Source organism: Stegastes partitus, unplaced genomic scaffold, assembly GCF_000690725.1.
Source record: "Stegastes partitus isolate 25-593 unplaced genomic scaffold, Stegastes_partitus-1.0.2 Scaffold2321, whole genome shotgun sequence".
NCBI lineage: Eukaryota > Metazoa > Chordata > Actinopteri > Pomacentridae > Stegastes > Stegastes partitus.
This window is the reverse complement of record NW_007580052.1, coordinates 42,023-55,774: the sequence shown is the minus strand read 5'-3', so window position 1 is coordinate 55,774 and position 13,752 is coordinate 42,023. Positions and strand designations below refer to the sequence as shown.

General features: G+C 41.4%; 1 protein-coding gene and 2 gene segments (V, D, J or C); 2 read left to right on the top strand and 1 right to left on the bottom strand.

Moving 5' to 3' along the window:
- Positions 1-6,224: 6,224 nt before the first annotated feature.
- Positions 6,225-13,752, top strand: part of LOC103374677 (Ig kappa chain V region 120-like) — a 13,146-nt gene continuing 5,618 nt past the window's right edge. The window contains 2 exon segments of the V gene segment in view: positions 6,225-6,350; positions 6,438-6,733. Coding sequence covers positions 6,296-6,350; positions 6,438-6,733 — 351 coding nt within the window.
- Positions 8,310-10,270, top strand: LOC103374669 (T-cell receptor alpha chain V region CTL-L17-like). The segment is given in 2 exon segments: positions 8,310-9,421; positions 9,602-10,270. Coding segments are annotated over 2 exon segments (411 nt in total).
- On the bottom strand, positions 10,289-13,742 carry LOC103374671 (zinc finger protein 239-like). Its single transcript, XM_008304790.1, has 2 exons — positions 13,406-13,742; positions 10,289-11,283 (listed from the first exon to the last, which is right to left on the bottom strand). Exons 1-2 carry the CDS (start codon positions 13,740-13,742, stop codon positions 10,295-10,297), a joined length of 1,326 nt encoding a protein of 441 aa, XP_008303012.1. The 3' UTR covers positions 10,289-10,294.

Genomic DNA, 13,752 nt, shown 5'->3' with positions numbered 1-13,752 from the left:
TGAAGATCTCCTCTGCTGCAGTGACAGACTCTGCTGTGTACTACTGTGCTGTGAGGCCCACAGTGACAGGAAACAGCAAAACTCTGAACAAAAACCTTTGGAGCGAAGACAAGCGAAAACTCCACAACATCCACTAGAGGGAGACACACTCTGTTACACTTGTATGGTTTGTTAGGATTCAGTCTACACTCAGCAAGCAGTTTATACGAACAGCAGAATAGCAGTAGGTTTATACTGTTACTGTGTCTTTTTACATCATGCTGGTAGTGAAACACCAGCATGGAGAGTTTCCAGTGATCAGCTGGTTAAAGATCTCACCACTTTAAATGTCAAGGCTACCTTTTTTTTTTTAAACTTTATTGCCTTCAACACAGGAATGCAGGCAATTTTCTTAATAACAAACAGAACAAACAAAATGATGAGATTGGACTCAAAATCAAAACAATATAGAAATATAGAAAAGAGGTACATAGAATAAAATAATTGTATTCAACCTGAATTTAAAACACATATACACGCACATATATGTAAATATGTACACATACATAGACATTACCAACAAAAAAAATTGGAAACACGCGACCATCTTCTTGAAAAAATACCCAATTTCAGTTTTAATCTGCCAGTTAAACTTTCCATCAAATATATATGTTTTGTGTCCATTGTGCAACTGTAGGTGGACATGGTTTGAGCCAGTTGAAGGTGATGATTTTTCTTGCAGCCGTCAATAAGATATGTAAAATATAACACTGGTCATCATTTAGTATGTCATTGGGATACAAGTCCAAGACAAACAGGAGGGGATCCAATGGAAGATTTGTCCGTAGGATGTCGTCAATTATTTCCTTTGTATTTTCCCAACAACTTTTAATTTTTGGGCAATCCCAAAAAATATGGGTGTGATCCCCCACCATACCACACTTCCTCCAGTATTTGTCCGTTGTAGAACTTTTAATTGCATGGGTCCGAAAAACTCTAATTTTAGTTTTCCAATCACTCTCTCGCCAGTTTTGATTATTTATCCCTTTGTGGTCTTGGGAGCAAACTTTAATCCACATATCATCTGTTACAATTACATTCATCTCAAGTTCCCACTGGTGTTTAATATGATGAGTATTATGTGACATGTCCTGCTTCAAGTTTTTATACATTACAGAAATGACTTTTTCTGTTGTTACTTTCTTTTCAAACAGCCTGATAAAGTATTCTCCAATATTTTTAGGTTCTCTTCTAACAGTCTCCCATTGGGTATGTTGTGTCACATAATGTTTAATCTGTAGGTCTCTATACAGATCATTATTTGGTAGAGAAAACTGTTCTTGCAGGTGTGAGAATGATTTAAATGTCTGCCCTTGTCCATCCATCTTTTAAAGGCAGCATCTGACACTGATGGTACAAACTCCACGTTACCTACTACGGGCATGGCCTGGGACAGCCCAGATGTCCCTCTCATTTGTTTTTGAATTAGGCTCAATGTTTTGAGTGTCTGAAGGATCCATGGATTTGTAAGTCTGACCCTTTTCGATGAAGACTGGTTCATAAAAGCAAGAGTACACAGTGACATCCCAGGGACAGAGTCCTGTTCAATGGAGACCCATAAGATTTCAGGATCATTAACCACCCAGGCTGAAACTGTTTGGAGTCGCGTTGACCAGTAGTAAAGTTTAAGGTCTGGGAGTCCAATTCCACACTTTTCTTTATTTGCCATTGGTACTTTTAATCGAACTCTAGGCTTTCGCTTTTGCCAAATAAATGCTGAAATTAATTTTTCTAAGGTTTTACATTTTGATTGCGGCACTAAATTCAGAAGAGATTGAAATAAAAATGAAAATCTGGGTAAAATATTCATTCTCACAGATTCATTTCTGCCCAAGAATGACAAAGGGAGAACATCCCATTTGTCCAGGTCTTTTTTAACTTCCTTCAATAATTTTCCATAATTTCAAGTAAACAATTCTGTGGGTTTAGGTGTAAGATGAATGCCTAAGTATCTAAAGCCATTTATAGATTTCCTAAAGGAAACATTATCTAATTCACTGGGCCAATTCCTGACAATCATCATTGCTTCTGACTTATTTGTGTTAACCTAATATCCAGAGACTGAACGATATTCATTGAGGCGCTGAAGGAGGTGTTGAAGAAATTTTACTCATAGTCCTCATGTGAAGTTTGCTGTAGTGGGTGTTTATTAGTACTCCGGTATACGGTGGGCTCACCAACACAGAGCATGAGTCTGTGAAGGTGGACCGACCCTGAACATCTGCAGAGTCACACATTTGTAAGGTAAGACAGAGGGGGGGGGGCTGTATGTAAATACAGAGGTGAATAGAGGTAAATTAACATACAGTTGCCAATCAAATGACCGGAGGTAAAGGGGGACAATAAATCACAGGTGATGAAATCGGAGTCTGGTGACCAGACGGGTGGTGGAGTCGGGGTTCTGATAGCATACATTTGCTAATCAAATGACAGGAGGTAAGGGGACAATGAACAACAGGGGGTGGAATCGGGGGTCTGTGGCAGGAGGTGGGAAAACACATGACAAAGGGTGATGGGAAAACACATGGCAACAGGGAATGAATTCTGGGGTCTTTGACCATCAAAATAAAAGAAAATGACTTTCTTCATCAGAGGGCTGGGATTGAGGTGGTCGGTTCTTCAATAAACAGTAATATGTCATCAGCAAAAAGTGCAAGCTTGTGTTGAATATTTGTATCGTCCCTTATACCCTGTATACATGGATCAGTTCTTATTATTTCTGCCAGCGGCTCAATACTTTATATGAATAGGCATGGAGAGAGACCACCACCCTGCCGCGTGCCACACCCTAGGAGAAAAAATTCAGAACAATGACTATTAACTCGGACTCTGGATTTAGGGTTTCTATAAAATATTTTTATCTAGTTAATAAATATGTCACTAAAGCCCATATGCTTCAGTGATAGCTCCAAAAACAACCAGTCCACCCTGTCAAATGTCTTCTTGGCATCTAGGCCAAGAAACATTGCTGGGGTTTTTCTCTTCATTGCTATTGATTGTAGGTTTAAGGGTCTCCTCACATTGTCACATCCTTGTCTATTAACAATGAAGCCAGTCTGATCAGGTTTAATAAGCGTCTTAATATATTTCTGAAGTCTACCTGCAATGATTGAGGTTAAAATTTTCATGTCCATGCATAGAAGGCGTATTGGACGATAGGAGAAACATAGGGTTGGATCCTTGTTCTCCTTGGGTATCACACTAATCACTGCCTCTGACCATGACCCCGGAGGTTCTCCTTTAGTCTAAATATAATTGTAAATCTTGCACAGAACCGGTGTCATTTCATGAATAAAGGATTTATAGTACTCCCCAGACAAACCATCAACACTGGGACTTTTTACTATTTTTTAATTTAAGAATTCCCTTTTTGATTTCCTCCTGTGTTACTGGACATGTTCATTTGTTGGCCTCCTCCTGTGTCAATTTAGCCAGATTTATAGATTTTAAAAATCCTCTATCTTTTCCCTTTTTCCTGGGAATTGTTCTCCCTCGTATAACTTTTGGTAGTAATTAGCAAATGTTTTGGCAATGTCACATAAAATGCATGAAGACAAAACAGATGCTCACTCAACCGAGTGAGCATCTGGTTTGTCTTCATGCATTTTATTTTGTCTACTACGCTGTTAGATTGGGTTTTCCGCAACTGAAATACAAGTAATCGACTGGCTTTATTACCATGTTCATGATATTTCCTATTCAGGAATCGTATGGCTTTGCAAGTTAACAGGTCATCTAGTTTCTGTTTTGTTTCTTTTAATAACTTTTGGTCGCATGTCTGTCAGGATTTAAATTCCAAATCTTTAATTTCTTTCTCCAAATTATTCTGCTCAGCAAGCCTCTGTTTCTTAAGTTGTGTGGATATTTAGCTGTGCTGGGTAGATACATTTGGCCCGGATGTTTTTCTGCTTGAGCTGTTTGATTACCTCTCGTACCTGGGTTCATCTCTTTTGAAGCTCCGGGGAGTAATCATGGTCGAAACAAATGGGATTTCCATTGTAGATGGCCTGCCTCTGCCCCCAGGCTTGTCTCAAGATCATGTCTTTCCCTGCATAATCCAGGAATTTCACGATTATGGTTCCTTCGCTATTCTCGGCCACACAGTATATTCTTGAGTTGTTTCTGTGTGTTTGATTCTGTAAGTCGTCGTATTTGGCTGTTAAGTCCATCTCTCTGTGCTACAAGTATCTGATTGCTCTCTCGTGTCTGCATGTTGTGTCCTCAGCGCTGCTAATGCGGTCTTCAGCCTCAGCAGTTCTCTTTTCAAGCCGGGCTATATCACCCTTAATTTCTTGCATTGTTGTCTCCAGTTTATTTATTGATGTCATTGTTTGAGCGTGAGCTTCTCTGTTTGCTTGCCGTAGCTTTCCCAGTTCGGCTAATATTCGGCTATCAAAGTTACCTGTGTTGCCAGCCACATCAGCCTCGACGATGCTAGTCATTGTCTCCGGCAGTGTTAACTGCTTGAAGCTGTTGTTTTTCTCCATCACGCTGTCCCCTTTATTTGAACCTTTGCTTCTTAAAGATGCAACTACGCTGTCTTGCCACCAAAGTTAGTTTAATGTTAGAATATTAAAGTTTTTAGGAAGGAGCGGTGTGATCTCCGTGATGACGTCGCCGGAAGCCCAAGGCTCTACTTTTAACCTGTACTAATTCTCAGATGTTCCAGACATAATTTCCAGAACATTTTTCCCACAGACTATAGCTTCTCACCTATGTGACTACTCATGTGGGATTTCAAAGTACTACCTGCAGTGAACCTTTTCCCACATTTTGCACAAGAACATGACTTTACAAATGTGTGGATTGACGCGTGCCTTTTAAGTGATGATCTGGAAGACAATCTTTTTCCACAGGTGTTACAAACGTGCTGCTTCACACCTGTGTCTGCAGTTGTATGATTTCTAAATGATGCAGGGTCATTAAATCTTTTCACACGGGTGTTACAAAGGTATGGCTTTTCACCTGTGTGGACTCTCATGTGAAGCAAAAAGGAATCTGTGCAACTGAAACTTTTCCCACAGGTTTTACAAGAACACAACTTTCCCCGTGTGGATTCTCATGTGGCACAACAACTTGTGTTTACGGCTGAAATTTTTCCCACAGGTTTTACAAGGATACGGCCTCTCACCTGTGTGGGTTCTCATGTGGGTCATCAAATCACAACTTTGAATACTTTTTTTGACAGGTTTGACAGGAATACGGTCTCTCACCTCTGTGGACCATCATGTGACTTGACACACTACTCTGACAACTGAAACTTCTTCAGTTGAAGGGACATGGAAAAACAAAAAAAACAGGGAGAGGGGGAAAAAAAATAGAGGTATCTTTTGCGAGGTCTTGCAAAACTTTCTTGGGATTTTGCAAAACTTTGTGATCTCGCAAAACTATACCTAACTCCAGTCCGGTAGGTGGCGGTAACGAGAGAGAGAGAGAGAAATATAGATATAGATATGTAGATATAGACTCACATATTCTTCATGCTGCAAATAAGTTTCAGGAATCTGTATGATCATCAGTTATCAGAAAATCAACTAACACAGATTTAGATGACAGAGGTGTGATGTGATGCAAAGTATTTCCAACTACAGGTGTTAAAATGGAGGTCAGTTGTTCAGCATCCATGACTGATTTGATGCTGCTGACAGTTGTGGGTGCTTCCCATCCCTCCTTTACTGTTGGAGAACCAAATGTAGACATGGTGTGGCTTCTCCGGAGTGAAGCTGGTAAAAGATGGATGCTGAGTGTCTGGCTCCTTTTCCAGCTGTTGTAGGCAGTTTATGACTTGCTTCTTGTAACTCCTTGTGGGATCTTGTCTCAGATATAGTCAGTGATGTTACTGCCTTCCTTTAATGAGTTGTTGGCTGGAAGGATGTATCTGAGCACTGAAGAGTGCTGATGAAAACTTCTGCCTGAGTTGCTTCTACCTGCTGGATTGTTGTTTCTCAAGGAGGTGACTTGGTCCACTGTTGGTAACAGTTGTGTGGATGTGACAAAGCTGAATGCTTTAGCCGAGACATTGATTCACTGGTTGGGTAAGAACACAGCTGTTGTAATCGAACTTTAAAACAGTCTTAAACAAGGCTTTAGAAGTTCATATGGAGTTTGTCTTTTTTACATTTGGCCTCAACCCTCTGACAAGAAGGAAGGAACATGTTGAGGGAGGAGCAACACTGTTAAAGAGCAGAACAGAAAAGGACTCCCACTGTCACATACATTCAGTATGTAAACCAACATAACAGATAGTGTGTGGAAGATGCTGTCACTGCATTACTGGGTCATTTTTCCTTTGTTGGTGATTACACTGAAAGGTAGGTTAAAATAGGAAGAGACAAAAAAGTCTTTGAAGGATCTGTTTGATAGAAAACACTTTATTTAACATTTATCTCTTCATTTAGGTGTCAACTGTCAACAACTGACTGCAGTGAAGGATGAAGAGTCCGGTTTAGAAGGCAGCACTGTCACTCTGATCTACAAATACTCCCAAGCCGCTACTTATACTGACTATTTCTTCTGGTATCGACAACATGCAGGAAAACCTCCAGAGTTCCTCATCTATCACTCAGGAACACAGAATGAAACTAAAGCTGGACTCTCTGCTACAGTGAGTGGTGATAAAAACCACATCACTCTGAAGATCTCCTCTGCTGCAGTGACAGACTCTGCTGTGTACTACTGTGCTGTGAGGCCCACAGTGACAGGAAACAGCAAAACTCTGAACAAAAACATTTGGAGCAAAGACAACAGAAAACTCAACTACATTCACTAGAGGGAGACACACTCTGTTAAAGCTCTGACTTGTGAGTTACTGGACTGATGAGAAAGACAACAGAGAAATGAAGCAGCAAAGATCAGAGACAGAGCTGCTGTGGAAACGTAAAACACTTTGATTGGCTGAACTGAACTGAAAAAAATTATATCAAGGTAATGGCCCCGCCCACTGAACTTCAGCTCATCCACTGACATTATTTCTTCCTCATTGTACTGCAGTGGAAGAACATTGTTCATCTGCTGTGTGTCTGACTTTAATAACTCCAAAGACATGTTGCTTTACCTCTTTCTGTTTTCATCTCACTTCATAGGTGAGTTCATGAACAGCTGAGTTTCTCTTTTAACCTGCTGTGTTAATGTTCACAGTTGAAATCTCACAATTTTCTGTATTTGTCATCAAGTTGTGTACAATCTAGTTGTGATGTGTGCTACAGTTGAGCTGTTTGTGTCCACAGAGTAACACTGTACAGGTGACATTTTCCACTGTCTTCTCCTCTCAGCCTCATGGACAATGTGAGTCTGATGGCTTCATTTTCTCTACTTTTTCCAGGACTAATAGCTGGAGCCACAATCTCTCCTGAACAAGATGAAGTCAGTGGAACAGAAGGACAATCTGTCACACTCTGATGTAACTATATGACAAGTTATAATTATCCCAGACTTCACTGGTACAAACATCATTCTGACCTTCAGGCTCCTCAGTTTATACTCTGGAAAGGAGCAAAAAGGGAGACAGATGAACATATTCCTGATAAACATAAATATGGATCCCAAACATCAGATACATCAACTACATTGATCATCAGAGAGCTAACCCTGGCAGACACAGCTCTCTACTACTGTGCTGTAGACACACAGTGATACAAAGTGTAGCAGAGGCTGTACAAAAACCTGAACACAGATATGTGACTCCTCTTCAAAGAGGAGGGAAGTGGTATTCAAATCTTGGCTTCATATCAGATGGATTGTGCTAATTCCTGTTTTATCACAGTCACTGTGGTTACAGCTGCTGATGAAACACTGTGGGAGGATTCACAGGAGCAGCTGATCCACATTAACCACAAACACACTGCAGGAAGTTTCATACACAACATGGAAACACAGACAGTGACTTCATCCTCTTCATACATTGAGGCTCATTAGGCCACAATGAACTACTTCTATAGCTGACTGTCCTCCATCATGAAGAGCTTCACTCCCACCAGACTCTAAGGTAATAAAGGTCTGAAGTTTTAGTCAAAAATATAATACTTCCGGGCTGCCGCTTTAGCTCATCTGGTTGAGTTGGCGACCCATGTACAGGAGATATAGTCTCCGATGCAGCGGCCATGGGTTTGAATCCTGTTCATGGCCCTTTGCTGCAGCCTCTTCCCCCATTCTCCTCCCCCACTTTCTTGTCTATCTTTCGACTGACCTCTGTAATAAAGGCAAAAAGTCCAAAAAAAACCCCAAAAAACAAAAAACTTTCATCACATCACATTCCATTGAGTGTATTCAGAACAGATGCACAAATATTGTTTCTCTTTTAGTTTATATGTGCTTTCATCTGCAAAAATTACAGTTCATTGTCATAAACTGTTCATAAACTGGACTTATGCCTGTGGCCTTCAGAAGGGTAACTCTGCCGATCATAAGGACCACCGAGTCCTTTGGCTGGCTGGATGTTTCTTAGTTCAGCTTGCGTGCTCTCACCTGACATTCACATTTTCTATACCTGTTAAAAACCAGTCTACAAATTCCAAGCAGGTGTTTATTCAGTTTGCATACTGTACATCAGTTGTGACTCTTTAGCAGACTATGACTCCTGACATCCTCCATTTCTGTAATGACTGCATATTTTTAGCCACCTTGACCAACCTCAGCAACTCAGTGTCTTGGTCAACACCATGTCTGCACCACAATATGTCAGAACTCATCTTTTGTGGCGCCACTATTCTGTCATTGTACACCTGTTCCTTCTCACATTCTGTGTCCCTGGAGGCCTTTACATCGTCTGGCACCTTACCTCTGTATGTAGACCTCCCTATCATCACAGCGTTGGATCAGCTGCAGCTTAGCATCCTGTAGTGTTTGTTGCTCAGCCAGGTCAAGCTTGAACTGCTACCTAACAGACCGTTACTTCACTGGTCAGCTCAGAAATTTCTTAGGTCACAGCGGCTGGGATTTCTAGAAATGGTGTCTGATACAACAAGTTTGTTTCCTGTCACATATTTGGCTGCAGTGTTACAGCACATCATATGCAGCACTAGTCTGTGACACCTCACAGGTTGAGGTGGAGTTAGTTCTAGTTTATCAGAAGATGGAAAGGTTTGTGACCACTCTGCAGAGTGAAAAAAATCTCACCAAACTAAATTCAACTATGGCAGAAAAGAAAACACTTCTAGTGTTTATCTCTGGCTCCACCCACCAATGTTCAACTCAACCAATGAGATTGTTCCTGTGTGCAGAACTTAAAGCACAATGAACTTGATGTGGAGAACAACTGTGCAGTAGAGAGGCTGCTTAGTTCTTCCATTGTGCTGCAGTGGAACAACACTGTTGATCTGCTGTCTAACTGCGACAACTGAAAACATGTTAATTTACCTGCTTTTTATTTTCTACAACTTTCTAGGTGAGTGTTGGGAGAGAAAAACCTCAGAATGACTGTTTTCTCAGATTTTGTGGATGTTACTATTTTTGAAATGAATCTCATTCTGATCACATGTGAGCCACAAAGTGAAGAACCTTCTTTTGACTCTTTGGAATTTTGAATCTTAGGCAAACTAACTGACATGAATGACTTATTTTGCAGCCATGGGCTCCATGAACAGCATAAAGCCGATAAGTACTGAACAAGTTGTTGCAGAGGGAAGAAACATCAGGCTGACCTGTGACTATGATGGTACTATCTACAGTATCCAGTGGTACCGACAGTACCAGAGATCCAGACCAGAGTTCCTGCTGTCCATCACAGAGGGAGGATCTATTCATCCAACGCTTTCTGACTTCTCTGCTCACATTAACAAAACACACAAACGTGTAGATCTGGAGATCATCTCAGCTGCAGTGACAGACTCTGCTGTGTACTACTGTGCTCTGGAGCCCACAGTGACAGGAAACAGCAAAACTCTGTACAAAAACCTTTGGAGCAAAGATAAGAGAAAACTCAACTACATCCACTAGATGGAGACACACTCTGTTACATGTCTATGAATTGTTAAAATTCAGTTTACCGTAGGGGAGTAGGTTGGCCTCCCTTCCCTCATCTGTATAGTCCAGGTAATTATAGACTTCACCATCAGAACTTTAAATGTCATAGATCTACTTTTAAACAGTACTAATTATTACATATTTCAGGTTTAGCTCACAAATGTTTCAGGACTAAAGCCTCTCATCTGTGTGGATTTTTCCCTGGACTTTAAAATTACTACATTAAGTGAAATTTTTCCTACATGTCGCACAACAATATGACTTCCTATTTGTGTTTCCACAGGTGTTAGAAACGTTACAGTTTCTCACGTGTGTGGACTGCTGTATGACTTCTAAATGTTGACGGGTCACCAAATCTTTTCCCACACGTGTTACAATGGTATGGCTTCTCACCTGTGTGGATTCTCATGTGGACTTTCAAATTACTACTATGAACAAAACCTTTCTTACATATTATACAAGAATGGGGCTTCTCACCTGTGTGGAGCCTCATGTGAACTTTCAAACTACTACGATGAGTGAAACCTTTCTCACATATTTTACAAGATTGCAAATCCTCATCTCTGTGAATTGCTGTATGCCTTTGGAATGCTGTAAGCCCATAAAACCTTTTTCCACAGACGTTACAAAGGTAAAGCTTCTCACCTGTGTGAGTTCTCATGTGAGCAGTCAAATGATGATTTTGAGTGAAACTTTTCCCACATGTTTCACAAGCAAATGGCTTCTCACCCGTGTGGATTCTGAGATGTCTCTGTAAATTGAACTTGCATTTAAAGGCTTTTCCACAGACGTCACATGTTAGAGCCTTTTTCGTTTTGTCAGCATCACAGTGAATGACTGACACAGAGGAGTTGCCAACAGTGTCACTGTGACTGCTCTTTCTGCCATGTGTCTTCAGCATCACATTGCTAGTTGAACCTGAGTTTGAGTGCTTGCTTCCTTCCTGGTCTTGTCTCTCAGCTAAATGAGAGTTATGATAGAGGAGCTGGTCACTGTTTGGTTCTGGTTCATTGTGGTCACTTTTTTCACAAGTAGAAAACACCATAAAGGTATCAGTCTCTTTCTTCAGTAAAGGCTGCTCTCCCTTCTGACTGCCGAGTTTCCTTTTCTTCTGTGGAGACTGTAGGTCATCCTGGTCCAGACTGATGCAGAGTTCCTTCTGTTCTTCTTTAATCTGTGGAGGGTCTGGGTCCTTCTGATCCAACCTGGAGTTCCCCTCCTGGTTACAGGATTGATGGTCAGTGAAAATCTCCTGCTCCTTACAAACAAGTCGCTGTTGGAGATCTGGAGGGAAAAACAGACACAAAAAGAAAAGTCAGTCACACCTATGCGAGGCTGAGCATAAACATACAAGTTTGAACCATTAGCAGAGTGTAAAAATGAGAAAACTGATCTGCACGCACCGATGTCACAGTGACTCTTGAGTTCTGATACTCTTCTTCACTAAGCTCACTATACAAAACACTGAGGCAGCAAGTTCCTAGATTTAGACCATGCTGATAGTTACACTTGCAGGCTTTGACAGGATGCAGCTGGTTGCATTCAGCAATGATTATTTAAAAGGTATAAGAACCGCTACTCTGCAACATTGCTGCAAAATCAGAGAGGACTGAGTGTTCCTGCAGTTCCAACAGCACTGAGATGTGTTAACAAAAATGTTTGTCTGATCAGTCAAGCCTGTTTCCCAAAAAGTTAGGAACCGTGTACAATGTAGTACAAACGTACAGGCATGACTTGATAATCCAACGCTAAATGTAATGCCTTTTTTTATGTTGGACAGCAAGGCTGTCAGATCGTCAAGACGGAGATCGAGATAAAAGAAGGGCTTGATGCTTGAAGGGTAATTTGTTATTAATACTTATTGTTTATAGTTGTTATAATAAACTATCCACGTATATGATATTGATCGGCCGATTGTCACAGAATAGGTGTCTTTTGTGAACTGTACCAATTTGTCCTGGGAACATTTCAGATGTTCTAGCTTGTACTGACACAGAGCTTTTTTCATCGCTAGTGTTATCTCTGTTTTCACTTGGTCGGTTGCTCCATGACAGTGCACAACATGGTCTGTGACTTCTTGAATGGTGGTGAAAACTTAGACGCAATTTTACGTATGATGTCTGGCGTGTAACAGTATCGAAGCAATTTGTTTCTATGATTGAAAAGCCTGATACAACCGGAGTATACATAGGTTCATAGAATTGTTCAGGTGTCAAAACATGCCACATTGTTTTATACTTCAAAGAACTTCAAAGCACAAAACTTATCCTTCCTGTGTTCCACACATGTAGAGTTGTTTATTAACAAACTGATGTAAACTGACTTAACTAGTTGGGCAAACTCACTCAATGAGTGGGACGAGTGTATTGTTAGAACACTACACATCGCTGGATTTCACACCTAATTGACCAGTGCACTTGTGCACGGGCCTGTCGGTTGACATCAAAGGTAAGTAAATCTGTCAGATTGTTAAGTCAGATAATACGTCGTTATCCTTATTTGTGACATAAAATGTCATATCGGAGTCGGAATCCTGGGCTGTCGGTATGTTAAAGCTCGTTTTTATCATGCCGTTCCCCGTGCTGCGCCGGGACTCTCGGACCACATGATGGTCCATCCAATTCCTGCATACAGACAGAGACTGAAGCTCTGTAAACCTGTTGTGAGGGAATCAAAACAGTGGACCAGTGAAGCTGTGGAGCAATTACAGGCGTGTTTGGACTGTACGGATTGGGATGTTTTCAGGACTGCTACCAATAGTCTGGATTAGTTTACAGATGCTGTGACGTCCTACATCAGCTTCTGCAAGGACAGCTGTATACCAACACGCACCAGGGTGAGCTACAACAACGACAAACCCTGGTTCACAGCAAACTCAGACAGCTCAGGTCAGATTAAAGAGGCAGCATTCAGGAGTGGGGACAGCGACAGTTTCAGAGAAGCAAAGTACGCGTTTAGCAAGGAGGTGAGAAGAGCTAAGCGTCAGTACTCTGAGAAACTCCAACACCAGTTCTCAGCCAATGATACTGCTTCTGTGTGGAGAGGGCTAGGGCAGATAACCAACTACAAACCTCAGGCTCTCAAAGCTGCTGACAACCTGCGTCTGGCCAACAGCCTGAATGAGCACTACTGCAGATTTGAAAGACAATAGGACAGTCCTGACTCCATCCCCCATCACACCTCAGACCAACCACAACCCATCACCTGCACCTCCCCCATCACAGCAGGAGCCTCATCACAGCTGCCCACCTCTGAGGCTCCTGGGTTTAATGTTATATATTTAGGAAAGAGATGCAGTCATGCCAATTATTACAGTTACCTAGAAAAACAAATGCCACATAGAGCTGATTAGGATCCTATATGAATCATATTCCTTAGTGAGTCAGAGCATCACAGTTTTACATACCTATTCTGTGTAACTTAATTTGGAGTTTTGAGGTGACATTAAGTAGTCTGTGCTGATGATTGATCTCTTTCTCAGACTGGCCAGTTGTGTTTTGAGAGACTCGAAATTCTTCACATTTGGACTTGCACTGAACTGGCGTTGAGGTATCTGCCTTCTGATTCAGTACAAGCTGCTGACTGCCCCGACTTTTGCAGCGTTTCTCCAGTTCCTCTTTCATTTGTGGAGGCTCTGGGTCCTTCTGGTCTAGATTACTGCAAAGTTCCTGTTCCTCTTTCATTTGTGGAGGCTCTGGGTCCTTCTGGTCTAGATTACTGCAAAGTTCCTGTTCCTCTTTCATTTGTGGAGGC

Coding starts and splice junctions, on each gene's coding strand:
- LOC103374671 (XM_008304790.1), bottom strand. CDS start 13,742: ATGAAAGAGGAACAGGAACTTTGCAGTAATCTAGACCAGAAGGACCCA. Junction 11,284..13,405: donor AATTAAGTTACACAGAATAG/GTATGTAAAACT, acceptor TTTTCCCTCCAG/ATCTCCAACAGCGACTTGTT.